Source organism: Garra rufa, chromosome 1, assembly GCF_049309525.1.
Source record: "Garra rufa chromosome 1, GarRuf1.0, whole genome shotgun sequence".
Taxonomy (NCBI): domain Eukaryota; kingdom Metazoa; phylum Chordata; class Actinopteri; order Cypriniformes; family Cyprinidae; genus Garra; species Garra rufa.
In genome coordinates, this window is record NC_133361.1 from 45,451,297 (window position 1) to 45,476,767 (window position 25,471).

At 36.1% G+C, this 25,471-nt stretch overlaps 1 protein-coding gene across 1 annotated transcript; it reads right to left on the minus strand.

Annotated features, from left to right (window-relative positions):
- Positions 1–1,095: 1,095 nt before the first annotated feature.
- On the minus strand, positions 1,096–20,569 carry rab5c (RAB5C, member RAS oncogene family). Its single transcript, XM_073833267.1, has 6 exons — positions 20,448–20,569; positions 9,839–10,193; positions 6,564–6,715; positions 5,564–5,686; positions 2,732–2,825; positions 1,096–2,544 (listed from the first exon to the last, which is right to left on the minus strand). Exons 2-6 carry the CDS (start codon positions 10,005–10,007, stop codon positions 2,417–2,419), a joined length of 666 nt encoding a protein of 221 aa, XP_073689368.1. The 5' UTR covers positions 10,008–10,193; positions 20,448–20,569; the 3' UTR covers positions 1,096–2,416.
- Between the last annotated feature and the right edge of the window lie 4,902 nt (positions 20,570–25,471).

Consider the following 25,471-nt stretch of genomic DNA (forward strand, 5'->3'; position numbering starts at 1 on the left):
GTAATGTGGCAGTAACGCAAAAGTTACTTTTCAACAACTACCAAAAAAAAAAAAAAAAAAAAAAAAACTAATGTAATTGGTTACTTTTTTAGGGAGTATGTATAACACAATATTGTAATGCATTACTTTTAGAAGTAACTTTCCCCAACATTTGACCTGAGCGTACATGAACGAAAAATAAATGAATACTGTAAGTGTATTGCTCATTGCTGATGTAATGCATTAAATATAGTTAATGGAAACGACTGGTGAAAAAAAATGAACGTGCATTCATAACTACCAATCAGGACCTACATGAATTTAAGTCTGAAGATGCAATTAACGATCTTTCTTTGTTAAATTTTTTTTACCCCTAAATAAATGCATAATCATTTTGAAACAGATGTACAAAATATATTAATCCTCAAATCATACCTGTTACCTTATAAAATAAGTTTTATTGTACATGGAGAGGGTTTCCTCAGGGGCAGCCATTTTAGAATCACATGACCAGACAAATACTATTTGCCTAATCTTACCAACCCTGTTTATACATTACTTACGAAGCTCCCTCCAAAGCAGCCTGACATTTAAGAATCAAGTGACTTTTAAATATTTAAGGCAGGAATAAAAAACAAAAAAAAATCTCCAAATTACCATCACCAAGTCAAAAGTTTACATACCCCTGTATAGTTTTTCCTTCTGGAGCATCAGCGAGTGTTTGAATCTTCTGTAATAGTTGCATATGAGTTGTCCTCAGTGTGAAATCTTAAAATCAGTCGTTGGAAATGGTTCAAATACACACAAAAAATATGAAAAACCAAAGAATTTGTGGGACCTGAAGGATTTTTTAAAAGACGAACAAGGGACTCGAGAACAGCTATCAATTAAAAAAAAACACACATCTGTTACATCAAAAATCAAGTGTATGTTAACTTTTGAACAGGCTCATTTTTATCATTTCAACTATTATTTTCTGTTGTGGATTATATGTAAACGTCTTTTACGATATCTAAAAAAAAAAAAAACATGCATTATGCATGATCCCTCTAGATTTTGCAAGGTGTATGTAAACTTTTGACTTTAACTGTATATTTAGAAATAACAACAACAAACTGAATGTATACCTTCCCCTCCTTTATTGGTAAAATTACAAGTTCTATTAGGTTTGTGTTTTTCCATTTATTTGTTTTTGTCCATCGCCTCCATTGTTTCTTAGACCCTGCTTGAGACATCTGGGTCACCGTTCACATTTGTTGTGCTAGGTCACATGTGATGCTGTAAATGCCGGTCGAAAGAGACGTCCTTCGACATAACACAGGAGGGAACAATATCAAGAGAAAATGACATGTTGTCAGCGGACAAAGAAATACCCAGTGCACTCTAAGAGACGTTAAGTACAAAAACAAGTAAATTCTTACAAAGGTGCTGAATTGAAATGAAAAATGATTGGGGTCATATTCACAGGAAAATAAAGGGAAAAAAATATAACAAGAGTACAAGAACAGCAACATTATCTTTTTTTATTCCCCTCGTAAATATTTGTGATTTTGGTCAGAGGAGGCTGATTTTGCCTTATGTCATTTATATGTATTTTCTCCAAGTTTGATTTCAAAAACATCTCATTAATGCAAAGGAAAAAAAAAAAAAAAAACGACAACACATTGGAGTTATACCACCTGTTAATGCATTTAGATATACAAGTAGATATGTGTAAATGATTAGAAAAGAAGTCTAGCCTATTAAATCATATACTGGATTCATTTGTGCTGGAGTAGTGGACGTCTGAGAGACTAATACAATAGAAATAATACAGGATCTACAGAACAGCCTGACATAGATGGAAAATAGCCTGTTTTCTCATTCTCCGACCTTTCCTCTCTCCGACAAAGGAGGGATGTGATCAAGGAGAGCAGGAGAAAGGTGAGGTGTAACTCAATACTGGCAGTATGCATCCACCAAAAGGGAGAGCGAGTTTGAATAGTGGCGTCGCCACTAAATTTTTCATTCAAACGAGAGGATAAGGAAATACGAGGGAGCAAACAACTTGTTTTTCCACCAGCAGCAGTCTGGAATTTCTTTTGCCTTAAGTGCGATTGGTTAGATCTGATCACATGTTTGTCTCCTTTTGCTTTGTCAAAACTCTATATAAGACAAATCGAGTAAGTGGGAAATTCATAGACGGCAGAGACGCTTGTGTTTGGATCTGAATGTGTATGTGCTGTATTTGGGAGGAATAACTGGTCGAAACATTAACGTGTTGTTTTTACAAGGGTATCGACGGCCAGTTTCCAGTTCTGAAGCTGTGTGGTACAGTCTAACTGGCCATAGTTTAGAGCTGGGTCTTAAGTGAATGGATCTCACACTATGGATTCATACTGTGTTTGTGTGTCTGTATCAGTCCTTGGGTGCATCTGCCAGCTGATTGGTCCGATGGTTAGTTGCCGCCTCCACAGCACTGGCCGCTTCTGCCCTGAGGTGCTGTCTCCTGTAAGTCGACCCCTCCTCTGGCCCGTCCGCCAGTCCCTGCTCCACCCTGCGGCTCGTTCTTCGGAAGCTTCTTGGCTAAAGAGAGAGATCGAGAAGGAAAACTTTGTCATAAACATACTAGATCTGAATGAAACCAGCAGCAGTGTTTGAATGATTAGGTGTGGCGTCTGGTTGAGCGTTTTTGCGGCAAGTGAAACTGGTGTCATGTTTCCGTGTTTTGCTCCGGGCTTGAAGAGAGTCAGTAAGAGAGATGAGATCGTACCGATAGCCATGAAGATCTCGTTCACGTTCATGGCGGTCTTTGCAGATGTCTCCATGAAGAGTAGGCTGTTGTCGTCTGCGTATGCCTGCGCCTCCTAAAGAAAGCATGTGGATGTGTTAGAAACGGATACCTGTGTTCATTTTGACAGCAAATTTTGATTCAGTCTTAGTCATAGACTTTCGACTTAAATGCCATTCAGTTTTAGTCATCTGAATTGTTTTAGTTTAAGTCGACTAAATCTACAGTAGATTTAGTTCGCTTTAATCTAATGGGTTTAGTTACAGTGTAAAAACTCATTGTATAGGTTTGATATTAAGGTTTTATCATGATAGACACAGATTTAAGAACATGCTCTTCATTTTAATGAAACGCCAATGGTTATATAGGCTAATTATGCTAACTATTACTTGTTTACCACATTCCTCACTCTTTCAAGCAGACATATTTATTTGGATTAATAAATTTAGATGAATCTTTATTAGGGCTACTAAACTGATAGTCAAGAGTAGTGAGTGATTTTCTGTCTTTCTTTTGTTACATGATTAACATCAAAGGTCACAGACAATAGCAACTATATTAGGCTGCTGTCCCTTTAAAGAAAAAGTTCACTTTCAGAGCAAACATTTACAGATAATTTACTTGCCCCCTCGTCATCCAAGATGTTCATGTCTTTTTTTCTTTTGTCATAAAGAAATTAAGTTTTTTGAGGCAAACATTTCAGCCTTTTTTCTCCATATATCAGGGCTCGAAATTAACTTTTTTACTTGGTAGCACTGGTGCTCCCAAGTTCTAAAAGTTAGGAGCACCAAAAAATATTTAGGAGCACCCAATTTCATTTTAGTAATGCGCCAATCTCGATTCTTCATGGCCGATTCTGATTGCCAATGTTTTACAAGCAAACTGGCTGATTCTGAAAGCCTTTTTTATATATTTATTTTATGGCTTAAGCAAGGGACACAAATAAATGAAAATATGAGTACGCGAACAAGATGTTTATTTTCTCTATTAAAGTTACAGCCATTTAAATTAGAGGCAACCGCTGCATTTTTAAAGACTCAATAGTATAAATAACAAAAAATAAACTAAACAGTTCTTTCTTAATCGTGTAGACAATAAATGCAGCCATAACCAAAGTAGGCTGTTTTTCAAGGATGATACAGAGCTATAGACAACTATACAACTTAGTATAGCCCACATACTAATAACAGCCTAGATATGTTATGTAGCCTAATTTGCGCGCATTGGGGAGTCGCTCTCTAAACGCGGGCTATTAAAATTGGTTTTGAATGCGCGTGCGTGTTTTACTTTTGGTTTCGTTTTAACGGTCGCACGAAACTCTCGGCGGCGCTGAGCGTGCATTCTTCAATACAAGAGGCAACTTTACCAAAACCATTTGAAAGTGGGAGGACACCAACGGGATTTTGAAAAGCGTGTCCCCAGTGGAAATTACGCCCCTGCGTGAGTGGAACTCTGCAGCTGAGTTATCATCTGATGTGTGTATGCTACGTTGGACAGTATACTGAGATGGAGGCGCGAGAATCGTATCTGACAAATTGTGCGCTGTAGGAAGAAAAGCAGATTGTGGAGACCTTTTAATTGTCCACAATCAAAAACCGTCATATCACACACCCCTAACTGCAATGCAGTTTGTACAAATCTGGAACAGACTTTGGGTGAGAGGGAAAAAAAAAACGTCCGGTTCCTAGTTCAGCGCAGCCGTTCAGATTGACGGCTAAAATCTTAAATCTGCATTAAAGGAAATAATGTAAAGCTGAAGTTTAAATGTTATGTAATGTTGGAGAGAACGGCGAACCTGTCACTGCATCAGCTCACAGCAGTCTGTGCAGTAGTTAGACTAACGAAAGTTTTGTAAAGAAATGAAACCAAGTCGCACCACAACAATTTCTCGCACTCGCACAAATGCTCCCAAATATAATTTGAGGAAGAAATACTTCTTTGGTACCTGTGAGTTTGAACTTCCAAAATGCAGTTTAAATGCAGCTTCAAGGGGCTCTAAATGATGCCAGCCGAGGAAGAAGGGTTTTATCTAATGAAACGATTGTTATTTGAATTTAAGAAGTATATAACTTGTATTTTTTTTTTTTTTTTTTTTTTTTAGAAATTAACCAATCGTTTTGCTAGATAAGACCGTTCTTCCATGGCTGGGATCGTTTTGGAAGGTTTTTCCTCAAAAAACTATTTCTTTACGACTGAAGAAAGAAAGACATGAACATCTTGGATGACAACGAGGTGAGTACATTCTCTGTAAATTTTTGTTCTAGAAGTGAACTCCTTTTAAACCGAATGCACAGACACCATACGTAACTGAGTGTTTACATAAATACTAATTAAAACGGACAATTTGACAATTTGGTGTGTATTTCTCCATTCATGAGACACCAAAGAGTAATTTTGTGCTGTGTGCGAGGCGCTGCTTCAGTGTGTGCACTCAGAAAAACAGACCGAATTGAGTTCTCTTTTGCGTCGTCAAATTTATCCATACGTCTGCTCTTTTCTTACTCCCAGATTTTACAATTTTGAATGTTTTATAAGACTTGCAGCAAATGTTAGCTGATAGATCTATCTCATTGGATAGATCAATAGGCTGTGTAACAGTTCATATGTAAACATCTAACCTCCTAACCATGCAGCAGATTCATTCTGAATGAATCTCTTCCCAAATTGTCCCTCTTTAACATTTGAGTTTTGATTTTATTTGTTGACAAAAATGTCAATAGACTTTCAACATAGTTTTTTGTCATTCAAAACGAGTTTTTGTTGTGTTATAGTCTCGTTTTCGTCTGTGAAAAAATGTTGTTCATGTAAACATACCTGAAAGTCAACAGCTCTCTTGTTGGCCAGGTCTGCCTTGTTGCCAGCCAAAGCAATAACGATGTTTGGACTTGCCTGACGCTGTAGCTCCTTCACCCAGTTCTTTGCTCTGGTGAATGTGTCCTGAGGAGAAACAGCAAGGAAGTCATTGGTAAACAAAGGAGAAAATTACTGAATGAAACATTAAGGACTTGTTCAAACTGTTGAGTACTCACAGAAATATTAAGGACTGTCAATTTAAAGGGATAGTTGACCCAAAAATTTCGTTCCAAACCCGTAAGACCTTCATTCAGCTTCAGAACACAAATTAAGACATTTTTGATGAAATCTGAGAGCTTTCTGACCCTGCATCGACAACAACACAACTGACACATTCAAGGCCCAGAAAGGTAGTAAAGACAATGTTAAAACGTAAAAGTAAAGTTGTTATTTTTGTTTTCTTTGTGCACAAAAAGTATTCTTGTAGCTTTATAACATTACGGTTGAACCACTGACGTCACATGGACTATTTTATCACTCTCCTTACTACCTTTCTGGGCCTTAAACGTGTCAATTGCGTTGCTGTCTATGCAGGATCAGAAAGCTCTCGGATTTCATCAAGTTTATCTTACTTTGAGTTCTGAAGATGAATGAAGGTCTTACAGGCTTGAAATGTCATGAGGGTGAGTAATTAATGACAGAATTTTCATTTTTGGGTGAACTATCCCTTTAAGGTTGCCAATAGGAACTGCACTGCCACTGTGACTTGCTTGACTTTGAGCAAAGGTCTGATTGTATCCTACAGAATAATAATTAACCCCAGCAGTCAGTCAGGTGAAACCTTATTATTCAGACCTTACCCTTCTGCTGAGCACAACGGCGTGATGTCAGCCTTTATTAGAGTCAATGCTTGACTGGCAAAGTCACATTGCAGCTGAGGTGCCAGCTGGTGAATGATTGGCTGTGCAGGACACCTGTTTGATCCAAATCAATTTTGATTTTATAATCACGGGGCACTTACTGTGTTAGTAATGTCATAGACAACTATGGCTGCCTGGGCTCCTCTATAGTACATCGGGGCCAGGCTGTGATATCGCTCCTGTCCGGCTGTGTCCCAAATCTCAAACTTTACTGTTGTATCATCCAGGCAGACTGTCTGTGTGAGGAAAGCAGCTAGAAAGGAAAGAGAAACAGAAATGTTTATGACATGACGTCAATGTGTATCAGTTCATATGATCAAAATGATAATCTTAGCACTTCCTTACTGCTGAGCTATTTAAGGCATGCTCTTCTAAACATGTTCAGAAGAGAGGAAGAATGAGAAACATAAATATGCATCGTCATGATCATGATTCAGAGGTTATTTGACGTGTAATGTACATTAAATTCCAATCTGCCACTCGTTGATTAGGCCAAAAACACTGGTGTTGAAAAGCTTAAAACATCTGAAAGTTGCTTTCGGCAGAAGGGTTCCTGAGCAGAAGGTTAGAAATTAGATCACAGTCAAAGGGAACAGGAAGTTCCCTTTTATAAATGTATCTCATTACATTACCACTCGGGTTTAATTATTAGTAGTGCTAAGCACTGCCATTATTATTGCTCAAAGTTTTAGTTTTGCTAGGGGTTCAAGCGCATACCCTACTGTAATTGTCAGAATTGCCAAGGATCAGCAATCTCCACGTAAAACTGATCGGGCAGATCAAACCGTAAGTTGTAGAGACTTAAAACTTGGAGGAATGATAGTACTCACGCCGCCTACAACGTCACCAAGGCTTGCCCCAATTGGCCTGACATAAAGTACAAAAAGTAGATTCAGATTCAATTGTGAGCCTGAAATTTTCAGGTTATTTGGATTTAAAAAAAAAAAAAAAAAAAAAACTATTTTGCAAACTAGTCCTAGGTATTTCGCCCAAACTAGAGCAGAAACTAAACATTCTCTAGAGAGAGAATATCAATCTTTTTTTTTTGAAAGTTGAACTTTCGACTCACTTTTAGTAAAATTCCTCCTGATTTAGTACTAAACTCCTGAACGGAATGAGATATCTTTGCCAAATTCAAAACACATATGTAAGAGTTCCATCTGAGGAGGGAAAAAACAACAACAACCATAATAATTACAATTTTAGCAGAGCTTGGCCACTATAGGAGAAGGGAAAAAACTATCAAAACTATAATGTCCTATCAACACGACATTCGCTGTGCAGAGTTGAGGTCCAAAGTGCCACAAGTGTCCATAAGGAAAAATCTCAAAAACAAACAAACAAAAAACAAAAAAACAAATACATGACCGTCATTGGCCGATGAAGTTTGAGCACTTATAGACCCTTTTTCTGTTAGTAAACATTGACGTTTTTCTGTGGCTGGAGCTCAGGTGGAGGCAAAAAGAATCCCCTGACTGCTTCATGCTAGTGCTAATGCTAGCTATTATGGCTTGTTAGCTTCTTTAATAACAATAACTGGATAAAATCTGATTGTACCTGCATATGTAAGGTCACTCACTGTCCAGAACCTCGATTGCTATTTGAATAAGTTAACTTTAAGGGACAAAACCAAATTGGCGCAATATTGAAAAACCAACCCCAAAACCTAAACATCAGATGTGAGATGACACCCGACCGAACAACTAGCAACATGCTAACGACCACTAACGCCTTAGAAACCACATAGAAAAACTTTGGCAACCACCCTGAACAATTTCTTTATCACAATTGTGACATTTGCACTTGCAAGCACACTAAAACTCCAGAAAATGTTGATTTTAGAACACACTTAAATGACGCAGACACAGGAAGTGTGCAGAAACTGGGAATAAGACCGACCATGCCAGTTTCTAATCCCTACAACTCCAACTTTGTGCTGAGTCAGGTGCCACAGTCACATGTTTGTAGCTCACATTCATTTCTTCACAGTACCGAGCATTGCGATCTTTGACCTGCTCGCTGACGACAGGATGATGGCATTGAAGGAAAATATGTAGAAGGACAAAAAAAAAGTGCTGAGGATTTCCTTATTGTCAGCCTTGTGTAAGCATGTGGTATCCTGCCTGTACTAAATGTCACTCCCAGCACTTTTCTTTCCTCATGCCTGACTTTATACTAGAATGAATCTCTTGCTAAATACGAAACTGAGCTCTAATGGAGCAATTCACTTAAAGATCCCCGAGACACTGATGACTTAAAAACAGAGGGACATGCTAGCACACACACTCAGGAAATCCCATTGTTGACTGTTTCCCTTTCCCTTCTGGTCGCCAAACTCCTTCCTCTCGGCTCTCTTTGTCCATTTAATTTCTTTAAAACAGTGGATAACGTCATTTAAAATGTAAAAACGAACAGCATTTCAAGCTGCGTACAGAACACACGTGTTTGGTTATGAGATCAGATGTGTGCACATGCATAACTGCGTGTCTGTTTTATACTGCAGTCGAACTCATGCGCTAGTCATGTGATTAGCGAGTAAGAACCAGCTTGTCCGCTTCTGACTGAGCCCAGCCCTCTCACCACATATCAACACAACCTCACATATGCAGAGGGCTTGCTCTAAATCGAGTGTGTTCTCACTACCACTAATGTGTTGAGTTACCAGATCTTTTAAAGGAGATATTCGACCGTTTCATAGAATATTTTCACTGAAAATTAACTTTAAAAGAATGTTAGATCATCTAAAATGTAACAAAAGGTAGAAATGAGCATCAGAATTTAATATCCGATTTCAATAACGATAAACATTTTTCTAGTCCTCTCAAAATGATAAAATTTCCATGTTTTATCCACAAAATTGTTTGATTATTTACAGAAAGCACATACTCTATTTATCCCACTCTCTCCCATACAGACGCACACACATACAGTTAGCACACACGTTAACATACGTGCTAATGTTGTTAGCGCTGCTCTGATGATTAACAACTTAAAAACTAAGTGACATTTCTCACAAGGGAGGTAACAACAGCACTGTTCCTGAACAAAATGAACTTAAAGTTTCACTTTTAATAGACGATGCTGCTGCCGATCAGTTTTGAGAGACGCAAAGACTCAGAGAGCTATTTTTAGCTGTACAAAACAGCTCGTTTTGATGCTAGATATTGCAAACATACCATGTTTATTTAGTGTATTATCTTCATTGTGAACACACTGGTTTGTAGTGCAAACAGTTTTACCGTTTACTGCACGTTGTTATTATTGTTATTTCCCTATAGCAGATAATAAACCGGAAGTCTCACCCATAGGCTTACTTCCGCATTGAAGAAAAAGGTAGATAAAGAATATGCTTGGACATAAACACACTCCGGCTAACCTCCAATGGTGCTCTCCTGATACTCGTGGAACTGGCCTTTGACGAAACGCAGCACCAGGCTGGACTTGCCCACGGCAGACTCTCCCAGCAAGACCAGTTTGAACTGGCAGATTTTGTTCCCGACGGGGGCGGCACCGTTGGTCCGCGCTGGTCCACCTCGCCCCGCCATGCCAACTGGCCGGACAACAGGAGAGGAGAGGGCTGACTGGATCTGAGAGGGGTCCTCGCTGGATACCACAGAGGTCCTGAACCAGGATCAACAAAGCTCAGGGGAGAACGGGGTTGAGAGAGAGATAGAATCAGGCCGAGAAAGTGAGAAAAAGATGGAGAGATGGCCCCTTCTGGATGAACAAACCTAGAAAAAAAAAAAAAGGAAGTTGGTCAACAAAACACATAAATGACCAGATATAAATGGTCATTTTATAAAACACTGGATTGTGTTGCTCCTGAGTTGAGTGAACGGAAAGGACGGACTCATTACAGGTCGTTAACAGCTATCACACCATTCCAGCGCACTAACCATTAACCAGCCACCCCATAATGCTCCAATAAAGCGCACCACAACAAAACAGATTCCACCCACTCTGTACTGCAATTACAGTTAAAAGCATCAATACGAAAAACACAAAGTAAATATCAGAGTGTCATGTCACACATACGCTAACCTAGTTCTCCAAATAACCTACACTTATCAGCGATCCAGAATTATCTGCTGCATATCGACTGATAAGACGCTGAAAACAGGCCAGGATCTGTTGTTGTTTGATGCGTATATTTGTTATTCGGAGCACCACACAGACCCACATTCAGCACAGCTTGGGACAAAACAAATCATGTCACATTTTCTTTCGTCTTTCTTTAGGATTGATAAATAAAATGGCAGCGGGGGAAAACACATTTTCAACTCCTGAAGCATTTATTTTTGCGCAAAGTAAGTTTTGATCTTACTTTTTGTTTATTAGAAAAGTTCCATGGATCCTCTGAAGCCAAATACAGACAACAGAGCTAAAATAGATCACTAAAACAACTCTACCAATAAAGATGAGAGAAAATAAATGTGATTATTAGAAAAAAAAAGAGATACAGGAAATAGATGTAACAGTAACTCCGAGGTCATTATTGAGATTGTTAAAAAGAGAGCCAGATTTTCTTTCTGCTGCAGGTACTGTAATGGGCAGTGGGAGACAGGTGAAGACAGATGTCGATAAATGGATGGATGGACCTTCATCTACTGTAGGAGAATATGCAGGCCGTAAATGGTAACACAAATAACATTTTCATTTTAGCAACATTGACCTGCGTAATAACGGCAGAGAAAGGCCAATTGAAGTAGCAAGTAGTGGGCAATGAAAAAAGTGATTATGGAGAGTGAGATGTCGCTGCCAGGATCAAGTCTTGAGGTTCAGTCTAATCCAAAGCATGTGATGGAGGTTTAGAATCTCTCTCTTTCTCGCTCTCTCTCTCACACACACGCACACACACACACGCAGATGGAGAAAGTGGTACAACCTAAATAGAAACAAAAACTCACCAAAACCACACCAAAGCTTCATTACACAGCAAAACATCAATTAAATAGACAGTCTAAATGTTATTTTTCACACTCAGTTTTTGAAACTGTTTTTGTTTTTCTGTTATTCTAAATTAGTGAAGCCTCATTGGAAATTTAATTTAAAGGCTAACTTATCTGATTTCACAACATTTTTTTTTAAGTGACAGCTCATGTTTTTGCAATTTAAGGAGACCTATTATGCCCCTTTTTATATTACTTGTTATGCCCCTTTTACATGTAATATACGTCTTAGGTGTCCCCTGGATGTGTCTATGAAGTTTCAGCTCAAAATACTCCACAGAACATTTATTGTATCATTTTGAAAATGCCTATTTTGAGTGGAAGCAGAAACACACTGTTTTTTGTGTATGTCCCTTTAAATGCAAATGAGCTGCTGCTCCCCGCCCCCGGAACAAGGCTGTGCCTTTACAGCTTGCATCTCAGATGCTATGATAAAAAAAACAACAGTTTGGTTTTGATGAACATGTCTATCACACTGAAATCATATGTTTTAAAGGCACGTACGTACTAAACTAAGCTCTCTTTCATGTCTTATTGTGATTAATCTGTCAAATACACAGAAGTTTTTGTAAAAACACATACAAGTTACAATACAAGTTACCGTTGTCACTTGTGAAAACAAAATGGTGGTGCTGTAGGTGGAAACTTTCAGATTAAGGGGTGGTAATATTATAAAAACATGCCCTTTCTACATCACAGGGGGAGCGATACCTGAGCGGCTTGTTTTTTCACAAGCTTGCAGAGAAAGGCTTACCAAAACAAAGTTACCGGGTTGTTCTTTTTCACAATTTCTAGGTTGGTAGATGTACTGGGAACCTGATTATAGCACTTAAACATGGAAAAAGTCAGATTTTCATGATATGTCACGTTCAAAAGCATGAGATGCATAATAACTACCATAGTATGCAATAGTAACTTCAGAGCTGGGGTCTTGAGCATAAGACATGCAAAGGTCAGATGACCATCTATTGTATTATATAGAAAAACAAATAAAAGCAGCACAGCATACTGTAAACAGGTCTAACTGAGCTTTACAATTGGCCAAAATGTCTTACATCAGCACGTTCAGACCTTGTAGATGCTCTTACTGGCAATCCTATTCTTTGTGCTTCACACATAGCATCATACTGGTGGTAATTTACTGGTAACTTCTCATACCAGAAAACTGAAATGATTTACTGACCTTTTAAAAAGGTCCTGTTTACACATGATCTATAAATGATAAAAAATGATTTGCTGGAAAGACAGAGACAATTTAACAACACAACTTTTTTTAGTTTTCTTTTTTTTTTTTTACTTTTTTTTTGTGTTAAATCAAACATATTATCAAAACATCTGTTTTAATGCTTCTTTAATTCTAGTTCATGACTTTAAGAAACCTCAAGGCCAAATAAAGCACCTAGACTATATCACTCAGTTGTAAAGCAGACTAGAGAATAATTCTCACAGTGAGGCCAATGAAGGATCAAAATATAGAGATAAATGCACCAGTAAACAAAGAGCATGTTTATGAAAAACTAAGGGATGTAAAAATATTATCAATGTTGGAATTTCGCGATAGCAAAACTGTCTCGATATTATTGTGATCACATGATGTTATGAGATGGTCTTCCAGGCAAAAAGTGTAGTTTTTAAATATACTCTTACATAAAAGGGATTTAAAGTAACCATTATGTTTTGGCGTAGCATCTGTCAAAAGAACTAAAACCGAAAGCAGTCTGTTTTTCGCTGCACGTTTCAAAGCGAAGCGCACACTTCGTTCAGACGATCAACTCATGATCTGATCTGTTTTCCGCGCCTCAGAACGGATCAGTTCACTGTGAATGGATGCAATGAACTTGTTGTTGCATGTGCTGTGAGTTTAGCACGTGTTTAAGAATGCAACACCCATCAGATTTGCTTTATTTTCTCGGCAGATGATTACAGCATTTCATAGATTTGTAGTGAAATGCATTTTTGTTTGCCAGTTTTCACTGAAGCTGGAGCTTTCCTTTAAAATAAAAGCTCTACTGCTGTTTTCATCTAAATAAAAGCTTAAAAGAGCAGGATGAATTGCTGACAACTAGCAGTTTAATGGGTAACGTATTGTTAAGTATTGTCCCTACAGTAGCGTATAGCAAAAATAAAACCTATGAAATATTCATTTTCATTTATTTTACAGTCCAGCTGTTTCACAATATATGGCTGTCAAAGGAATAACAATAATATAAAATTGTTGTTATTATCATTATATTCTAATTTGTTTGGCTTCCTAAAACACCAGTGTGAATGTAATTTAGACTGATACAGTATATCACTTTTTTCTGACTCATGATTTCTTAGTTAGGAACATGAGTTGGCGCTCTTTATTTTTTAACTCTTAAAATGCATTAGATAGAAGAATTTGCAATTTTCAAAACGTACAAAATTTTACATTTTTCAAATCCATTTTCGCAATAAATATCATATCGTGGACTTCAAATTGCGAAATTATCGCATTGTGAGATTTTGATATCGTTACATCCCTATCAAATACTGATGTGATTTTCATATGTTCTGGTTAACTGCTTTTTAACATAACATTTAAGAAAGTATTGAATGATCTTATAAGCACATGGACAGTCTTGAAAATGAAACTTGCCGCAATACTTAGTAAAGTTCATAATGTCATTAATAACATCAGACACTTGCTGTGGAAGGATGGTTTCATCATCATAACTCTCTTCAGTTCACTGTAGTGCCCCTTTTTTCTGAAACCACAGTTGAAGTGACCAAATACCAGATAATGACACAGATGAAATTCCACAGAGCACTGCTGTAATTTCCTGGCATCGCATTTTAATCTACTACTATCAGAATGAGAGCCATCTGATACACTTCCTGTCATCTTTTCGGAAAGGCCACCTTATGGAAATATAAGCACAGGTTGTGACACCTGCACATACATGCGTCGACCTGAATTCCAATGATCGTGGCTCATTTCCTTTTCATGTGAAATCACAGGATACCTGCTGAATTTACAGTGCTGCGGTAAATCCAACAAGGACTGCAATAATACTGTCCCTCCCCCATCAAACTGTGGAAATAGGAAATGCTTTCCAGGAAACCGACCAGCCGGAAGGAAATCGCATCACCAATACAGGACCACGAGCAGCCTGATCATTAAAGCCAGGTCTGATAGGGTGTGTTAGAGAGGACCGACTATCTGCTGTAAGAAGTCACTTCAGTTCTGCAGAGCAAACACACAGATAACAACACACCCACACCCTGCCCAACGACTGTCTGCAAGGGCAAACTGACGCGCTCAACAGCTGCATTCATTAATAATAAAACTCAACAGATGCTATTATACGCATCTTATAACAAAGATGCTAAATGCTCCATCAGACAAAGGGTTTTCCATTTCTTAGCCTGTTTGTGCAGGCATGTTATCTACTTTGTGCTCCAATTGTGCCTGCTGATTAGAGCCGCTTCAGCATCAGTTTAAACATTTCATCTTCAGATGAGCATATCTGGGTTATTCAGACACATTAGGTGGTTTGTGGTTCCTACATAAACGTTTCCACATATTCTAGCATTCCTCTATGTCCAGTCTTCACCTAAGACCTAAAGACTAAAAGCCCACAGAATTTTTTTTAATACTATTATAATGTTTATGAATATTTTAAAATGATCTTTTAAAATAAACTAATGTTGATGCACTAAAATTAAAAATACTTTTGACATTTTATTATTATTATTATTCAATATTTTTACAAATATATATTTATTTTTTTTTATTTCAGTTTTAGTTTAAGTAATTTTAGTATTTCAACTTAACCTTATTTCAGTTAGCTGCCAAGGAAATATTAAAAAAAAAATTTAATTAAAATTTGAAAAGAAAGTTTAATGTTTTTTCCCCCCAATCTAATATTTATACTTTATTTTAGTTTCATTTAAGAATTTTAATTAAACAGTTTTAGTCTTAGTTTTAGCTAACAATAACAACACATAAATACAGTTGCAATCAAAATTATTCAACCCCCTTGCCCTGCAAGACATTTTGCTGCAGAGAACACAATTTTGTAAAAGCAACTCAACAAAGGCATCAGTAAACTATTAAAGAAATGTATAAATACACATTTGAGTCATTTCTCGTTTGAGAAAACGGAAGCTGATGAATAATAATAAAAAAAAAATCAAATTGGCTCTAAATGTTCATGTTCAAAATTATTCAACCCCTAAAAGTCAAATTTTGTGCAGAATCTTTGATTCTTTAAAACCACCAATAAACACTGCCTGTAAGTGCTTTGAAGCTTCTGTCACCTCTCTACTGCAAACTTGGCCCATTCCTCGCCTAAAAAAAGCTTTGAGATCACTGATAATCTTTGGTTTTAACTTTGCCACTGCTTTCTTCAAATTCAACCAAATGTTTTCAATGAGAATTAAATCTGGAGACTGAACAGGCCACTCAAGTAAATTCCATAACTGATCCCTGAACCAAGCAGAAGTAATTTTTGGATGTATACTTTGGGATGACTGTCCTGCAGAAAAGTCCACTGATCATCAGCTTCAGTCTTTGCACCAAAGGCATCACAATTCTTGCCAAAATGGCCTGATACTTCAAAGAATCCATGATGTCCTTCATACGGTCATGATTTCCACTTACTGCTGCAATAAAACACCCCTCGAAACTGACTGGTCCACCTCAAAGTTTGACGATGAAGATGATGTTCTTCTGCTCATAAGCTCTGCCTTTTTTGCACCAGACATACCACTGATCCATAGGTCCAAAAAGTTCCAGTTTGGTCAGATCACTCTATAAAACATTCTTGCAGATCTCCACATGTCTATCTAAATTAATTTTAACATGTTCACGTCGGCCTTTTTGTTCTTCTTGGTCAAGAGTGGTATTCGGCAAGACGTCTCAACATAAAGGCCATAATTGATATAATAGATCTTCAGAAAAGCTTGTATTTCTAAACTACTGCAGTCTCTGGGGGGTTGAATAATTTTGATTGCAACTGTATATATAAGCATATATATATATATATATATATATATATATATATATATATATATATAAGCACATAAATGAAAATAAGTTGCCAGACCATAATAATGAAAATGAAAACATGAAAAAATGAAACATTTTCTATGTACTTTTATCATATTTATTATTTTGATTAAAAATAAAGGGAAAGGCTGCTTGCCAACTAACTAAAAATAAGTTTATGTTGATGTACGCAAATGAATGAAATAAAAACAGAATGAATACAGAATGAAGTAGAAATATGTTTAAAAAATTATTAAAATTACTTTTTAATGCAAAATTACTAAACCTTAAACCAACATTTTTTAATATAAATATTATTATTATTTTTTAATTATTACATTTTTATTAGTACATTTTCAGGTTTAATTTTAGTTTAGGTATGAATCATTATTATTATTATTATTGTTCAATATCTTTTATTTAGATTTATTTTATTTCAGTTTTAGTTTAGGTAATTTTAGTACTTCAACTTACGTTTATTACAGTTAGATGCCAAGGCAACATTTCAAATGTATTTATTTATCTTTTTTTATTTATCTAATATTTATTTTTTATTTCCGTTTTATTCAAATTAAGAAATTTGTTTACTAGTTTTAAAAACACCTAAATAAGCACTGTAAACAAGTGTCCCAATCTTTTGACTAATTTATAAAAAAAATTCCAGTCATCAAGAATACTGACATACCTTTTTTGTATGGTTGATTAAAGATAGTTTTTATTGAGAGCACTTTATACTATATAGTGAAAAATACTCATTGATAATTAAAGAAATAATTAAATTATAATTAAATATAACTAAATAATGAAAGAAAAACCTTCTGCAATATCACAACTATATTACCATACCATATTCAGTTTGTGAGCCTTGTATTTGTGTGTTAGTGATGTAACGCCATGCCAGCTTCCAGCCAACCCTGTGTTAAAACAATATAACTGATAGTGTCATAACCATAAATAGAGAAAAAAAGAAAACACTCAATAGTAAAACAACAACCTTGATCACACCCTGGTTTCTCATAATACCCTCAATACCAACATATACAGTACATGAGTCATCTGTTATAGGCACAAGATTTGGCAATAGCCATTTGGAATCCAATGAGCATAGGCATTTTAATTTGATTGCTTTAATGGAAGAAACACAAAAACAGGCTTCTTGATGACCTAAAATGCCTCAAGCAGTCACAAAGCATGCTGGGAAAAGCCACTTTGCTCTTCGGAGCAGAACTAGGAGATGAAAGTAATATTCTGTTCCTGTTTGTTCACCTGCAGCGAGTCAAAACAAGAAAGCCTCGCACATTAACTGAAGCACATTTCCATCGTAATGAAGTCTCTGTCTATTTTGATTTGCATCCCATACTACTTATGTTAAGCAATAGGCAGATCCTCGCAGGCCAAAACTAACCAAACCACAAATAAGACGTATCTCTCCAAAGACAATGAAGTTACGAGATTGTAAAACAGTGCTGAAGAAAGCAGGTTTCTGCAGTCATGTGTGCATCTGCTGAACAAAAGTTCACTATGTGCAACAGGACAGTGAATAGGTATTATACAAGATTTCAAAGGTGAACATTCATAACTGACAATAAAAGTTTGACAAGAAAGCTTGACTATGAAGAGAAATATATATCAAATCAGATCAAATCTGAATGTTCAGAACCATTAATCCAGTCTTCAGTGTCACATGATCCTTCAGAAATCATTCTAATATGCTGATTTATGATCAGTGCAGGAAACATTTATGCTGCTTAATATTTTCTGGGAACCCGTGATACTTTTTTGAAGAATTCTTTGATGAATAAAAGAATAAAAAAATAACTTTTCATTTTTATTTTCTTTTTTATGAAAGAAATTAATACTTTTATTCAGCAAGGATGTGCTAAATTGATAAAAAGTGAGAGCAAATACTTACATTGTCAGAAAAGATTAATATTTTTTTAAAAATGCTGTTCTTTTTCGTTTCGTTTCCAGAACTTTTTATTCATCAAATAATCCTAAAAAAACAGGTTCCAAAAAATATTTGGCACCACATCTGTTTCCAACATTGGTGATAAATCAGCATATTAGAATGATTTTTGCAGGATCATGTGACACTGAAGAATGGGGTAATGATACTGAAATTGCAGCTTTGCATCACAGGAATAAACTATTTTTTAAAGTATATTAAAATAGAAATCATTATTTTATACTGTAACAACATTTCACAATATTACTGTTGTTTTTCTGTATTTTTGATCAATAAATGCAGCCTTGATGAGCATAAGACTCTTCTTTAAAAACATTACAAGTCTTACTGATCCCAAACTTTTCAACTGCAGTGTATGTATAAAAATCTTAATATAGAAAACATATAAGACAAATATACACTACATAACACACACATATATAATACTAAATATAAACAAATTATTGCTTCTAAGACAAACTATAAACAGTTCACAAAGGCACTGTTTTCTAACTAGAACAGAAATATGATTCTACTTCGCTAAAAATACAAAATTGTCTTACTAAAAATACAGCTATTATTACATGAAGACAATGGACAGATGCACCATTTTAAATATTAAGTTTTAAATAATGTATTTGATTGTTAAATTATTAATAATTCATAAACATGGATGCTCAAATATGTCCACTTCCAGCCAGGTTTAACATATTTGATGTGCTCTTTATATATGCAATGATCACTGTTTATATGTGAATAAAGCATGAATTAAACCTGCCTAAACTTTCATTTTTCTGTGAACTAAACACAATACTTATTGCCACTATAAATGGTACATATCACAGCTTTTTTGCACTGTGATATATTGTAAGATAATATATTGTTAAACCCCTAATATATTATCTAAGATAAATAAGAACTTACACATTCACAAACATACATACACAGTCAAACCAAAAATTATTTAGACACCAGAAGTAATTTTTGATATTTTGTACTAGTGGGTGCAGGACACAATAGTTCATTTATTATATTAAATAAAGTAAACTGTGACATATTATACCCAAAAAATATTCATACAGTGGACTACCAGTAAAACTGATAAAAAGTTGGGAGCAAAAAGTTGACACTTTGACCTGACCATGTTTTGTTACATACCTTTTACACACCGAGTTATCTGACATTATCAAGATGAATTTGTTCTGACACAGTTTAACTCGAGTTCTTGTCATATTTTATTACCATTTTCTAAACTACAGCAAATAAACTGAAAATGTGAGAAAGGTGTCTGAAATTTTGGTTATATATATGTGTGTGTGTGTGTGTGTGTGTGTGTGTGTGTGTGTGTGTGTGTGTGTGTGTGTGTGTGTGTGTGTGCGTGTGTATGTACACAGTGCCTGCTATCATGGGGTCTTCAGAATCATAAAAGCACATTGTCTTCTAGTTTTAAGCTCATATCAATGTATGTGCGATCTCAAGTGATGACTCATCTAGCTGACCTGTCAATCAAGCCTCCTCAGGCCACATTATTGACTTCCTCATGAAGTCCTACGTCTTTCACTTCTGATCTGCACCTCCCACGAGCTCTGACCACAAGCACTCAACTGAACGCCGGTGAACCTGCTACACTGACCAAATAAAAGACATGTAGATGTACGTTTGCAGAAGTATCTCCTTACTAATCGCAATACAATCGGCGCTTTGCGACACCACGGAGAGGCGTGTGGCTGCATCACAACGGTCAAATGATAAGCCATGAAAACAAGGAAGCCCTGCTGTAGATGGTCAAACTTCAGAGCTGCTGATCAAACACACGTATGCCTATGTACACACCCATATAAGCCGTTTCCATTAAACTGAACTTTCGCCGTAAGATTCATATTTAGAATATGACAAATAGACAGAGGCCCGAGTTATTCCTTTATTATGTCGCTCAGGGAAAGATCCAGAGGAGCGGCTCAGGAGCGTCATGAGCATCGGCTAACAGTCTTGACAGTTTATCAGTATCAGAAAACTACGAGCAGCGAACAATAACCTATTAAGTATCATGTCAGTACCAAAACCAGACAGCGGTTACCTTTAGGTAAGAGTGTGGCGCTTTTCTCTTTCTGTCAAATCCCTGGCTGTCAGGCTGACAGAAAATTCCCCTCCTGCCGCCTGAAGTGTCTCCAGTCTACGGGCCTTGGCCTTCACTTCCGCTTTGAGGGACGAACTTCCGTAATCCGCCTTCTTCCGAGGAGGAGGGGCTTGTTTTTGACATACGTGGTGGTGGCCAATAAAATCGCCCATCCAAGACAAGATTATAATAAATTGAAACTGATTTTTTCCCCCTCATTTTAAGTCTTAAAAGGTTAGATTTCAAATTAGGCCTACAATTCATTTTAATTAGATTTGAGAACATTTCTATGTGTCGTTACTAAAAATGTATTTATTTATTATTTTTTAATTTAATCTACTTATTTATTTTATTATTTCGAAGCGATGCATTTGTGACCCTGGACCACAAAAAATGGGTCAAAATTATTGATCTTTCTTTTATGCCAAAAATCATTAGGATATTAAGTAGATATTTTGTAAGTTTCCTACCGAAAATACAAAAACTTAATTTTTGAATAGTAAAATGCATCGCTAAGAACTTCATCTGGACAACTTTAAAGGCGATTTTCTCAATATTCAGATTTTTTTTTTCACCCTCAGATTCTGATTTTCAAATAGTTGTATCTCGGCCAAATATTGCCCTATCCAAACAAACCCACATCAAACATACACCAAACTACGCCAAACATACATCAATTGAAAGCGTATTTATTCAGTTTTCGAATTATGTATCCTTATGTACCTTATTTTTACGGTAAACAGAAAGTAAACGGTAAAAGTTTAATTAAAAGAATACATTAAAATAGCATGGTAAGACACACTATTTGCAATATCAAGCAGCAAAACAAGTTGTTATGTCCATCTTAAAAAAGCTGGACGCGATGAGACCAAAAGCCAGACCCATAAAATTTACATATGGCTCTTACGGAAAAAATAATGTGAAAAAAAATGGACCCTTATGTGGCCCAGGGTGACATTTCTTTTTATTTGACTTCTAGATATTGTGTTAGGCAGTGTTGTTATTAACTAAACCTAAAACTTCATGTTAATTGAAATAAAGCTGAAAATATAAATAAAAAAACGTACTTTTACATAAGGAAAAATTTGAAACGCTTTATGGTAAAATAACGAAATAAAAACAAATGAATGCTAAGTAAAACTATGTTTGTGACATTATATGTCAAAATGAATTGAACATAATTTTAATGCAAAATGACTTAAACAAATTTAAATAAAATCTACAAAAATGTAGTAATAATAATAATAAGTGGTAGTAGTGATAGAACATATACTATAAATAAATGATACCAAAATAACATTGGTGTTAGGAAGCCCAAGGCATATCTGAACTATATGTTTCTTTCTATTTTACTTTGATAATGTAAATAAACTGACTTTATTAAGCACATAAGTCTTAAAATAGGCTTCGGTGAGCATATAGTCATATGCTCATGTAATAACCAGTAATCACCAAGCTGAGGCGCTACAGGCTAATTAAACTTTGAATGGATTCTTTTTATCTTTTTATTATATTCTTTTTATTATATATATAGCTTTTTTTTCCTCTGGCTGGGCTACTATAAAAAGTATAGTCTTTTGTATTACTTTTGAATTGTAACAGTTATGTGTTTGTGCTCCAAGCTGCAGCATCAGTTCAAATATTTCTTCTTCTGAGCAGGCCAGCTGCATTATGTGGTGTTTTAAATGATTTTAAATTATTAATAACAATTTATTCGTTTAAAAATGTATGGCATCCTACATTCTCAGAAAAAAGGTACAAAAGTGGGGTGGTACCCCAGCAAACACAGAACGTTCCCCTAACGTTCCCATATGGTTCCCATTTGGTTCTTTTTTTTGGGAACCAAATAAGAACGTTCCCTGCAGGTTATTTATTGGTTTAATTTTAAAACCTAAAAAGAACATTCCCAGGTTTATTTTTATAACCTACAGAGAACGTTCTGGGAACGTTCCCTGCAGGTTATTTTTAGATTTAATTTTATAACCTAAACCTACAGAGAACGTTGTCACGCTTGTGCTGGATGGACGAGACGCAACACGATCTACAAACAAATAAAGTCTTTAATATAAATCCAAGGAGCAAACAGGTCAGGAACAATCAGGAACTTTGGAGACATCCACACACAACAGAGAATAACAACAAAGAACGACAGTGTACTAAACTCAAAGACAGACTATAAAGCTTAACTAATAATTAGACACAGGTGACGGGGATCAGGACAAACGAGGGCAAAACCAATAGATCACAGAATGACGGGGGAAGACAATGGGAGAAACCAAGTACAAACCGTACAAACAGACAGAACTGTTAGGGTAGGTTATAAATTTAAATCTAAAAATAAATAATTAATTAATTTTTAACCTACAGAGAACGTTCCCTCCAGGTTATTTTTAGATTTAAATTTATAACCTACAGAGAACGTTCCCAGAACGTTCCCTGCAGGTTATTTTTTAGATTTAAATTTTTAACCTACAGAGAACGTTCCCTCCAGGTTATTTTTAGGTTTAATTTTATTACCTACAGAGAACGTTCCCAGAAGGTTCCCTGCTGGTTATTTTTAGATTGAATATTTTAACCTACAGAGAACGTTCTGGGAACGTTCCCTGCAGGTTATTTTTAGATTAAAATTTTTAACCTACAGAGAACGTTGCCAGAACGTTCCCTCCAGGGTATTTTTAGATTTAAATTTTTAACCTACAGAGAACGTTGCCAGAACGTTCCCTCCAGGTTATTTGTAGGTTTAATTTTATTACCTACAGAGAACGTTCCCAGAAGGTTCCCTGCTGGTTATTTTTAGATTGAATTTTTTAACCTACAGAGAACGTTCTGGGAACGTTCCCTCCAGGTTATTTTTAGATTTAAATTTTTAACCTACAGAGAACGTTGCCAGAACGTTCCCTCCAGGTTATTTTTAGATTTAAATTTTTAACCTACAGAGAACGTTGCCAGAACGTTCCCTCCAGGTTATTTTTAGGTTTAATTTTATTACCTACAGAGAACGTTCCCTGCAGGTTATTTTTTAGATTTAAAATTTTAACCTACAGAGAACGTTGCCAGAACGTTCCCTCCAGGTTATTTTTAGATTTAAATTTTTAACCTACAGAGAACGTTGCCAGAACTTTCCCTCCAGGTTATTTTTAGATTTAAATTTTTTACCTACAGAGAACGTTGCCAGAACGTTCCCTCCAGGTTATTTTTAGGTTTAATTTATAACCTACTGAGAACGTTCCCAGAACGTTCCCTCCAGGTTATTTTTAGGTTTAATCTTATAACCTACTGAGAACGTTCCCAGAACGTTCCCCCCAGGCTATTTTTTTTAGGTTTAATTTTATAACCTACAGAGAACATTCCCAGAAGGTTCCCTGCTGGTTATTTTTAGATTGAATTTTTTAACCTACGGAAAACGTTCCCAAAACATTCCCACTAAACATAGGATGTCTGACGGACGTCTAGATTATGTCAATATTCAAAAACGACGTACAAAAGACGTTGTTTGGACGTGTCTTTGCGCAGGGGTCACTGCAGGTTATTTTTAGTAGAACTATTTTTGTAGAATTGTATGTCCGAAATAAGCTTTTAATAAAGTGTAGATATCAAAGTGGTCAAATATTTTTAATTATATATATAAGCCAAGGTTAAGAAAATCATATTATAAACACTGGGTTTATTTCTTTACTACGCGCCTCTGATCTGCACGCGCTTCTCCAGCACGCGCTTTCTCCTGTCTTCAACATAAAGCTGCGCGCTCGCGTAATTTAAAAAATAACAGTCACTTCGTTTTACTGACTGACTAACATTCGTTGATTGATCTCTTTAATGGATAGTTACTACATTTTACACGTCTAATTGAAGAGAACACGATGTTAATCGAGTCGTTTTCGTTTACAACCAAAAGAGGGAAGCACATCATCGTTAATTCAATAGTACGTTCCGGAACGTTCCCGGAAGGTTCCCCTAACCTAAAGAGAATGTTCCGGGAACGTTCCTGCAATGTTCTGAGAACGTTCCCAGAACGTTCCTCTAGCCTAAAGGGAATGTTCTATTTACGTTAAGAAAACTTTCCTGTCTAACCAATAGGGAACGTTCTTGGGAACGTTCTGGGAACCCAAAGCTAACGTTCCCAGAATGTACTGGGAACTAAAAAAAATTAGCTGGGACCTCTTCAAAAGGTACACTTTTGTACCTTATTTATCTAAAGGAGTGCATTAAATGTATATATTAGGCTAGTGCCTAAATTGTACATATAGCACCTTTTTAAAAAATATTACCCCAGTGAAAGCTTTTGTTCTGAATGTTCCCCAGTTGAAAAAAACTATGCCCTAGAATAATTTTATTACGCATATCTGATATGTTTCAGTAGCCTACAAACTTCCTTTATTTATAGTTCGTGCTCACATATTGCTGTCACATTAAATCAGATCTTTTCTACAGTTTCTGCGTTAGATGCAACAAAACCTGCTAATTACTGCCCAGTGGTATATGTAGAACAATCAGTGAGCAGTGTGTCATTAAAGTTGTGCGTAGGTGGCGAGTACACATATGCTGCCATCTTCTCAACAACTGCTTTATGCCATTAATAACCATGCTAAATTTTACTCAGACACACACAGCAACTGTTTCTGCTCATTATCCGAGAAATATTACGCATTCAGTATATGAATAAAAAAAAAAACACATTTCTTTCACCATGGCCAAAAAAAAGGCACTCTGTTGACAAAATATGCTTACTATAGCCTATACCTTATTTGACTGCATGCTGGCCAAACCCTAGCCCCATCAGTCAATGTTCCAGCTACATTTCAAATAAAAACAGCAGAAAGAGATATAGATATAGAAATAGATATATTTTATGAAATGTTGACATGAGGCATGTATCGGCCTGGGGAGGAGTTGAGAGATAACAGGTTGTTAGTAAGATTATCCCACAACCAAGCAGCATGTGTGGGTAGCCTCCTGCGGCTAATGATGTGTCTGGAGCCCTGATG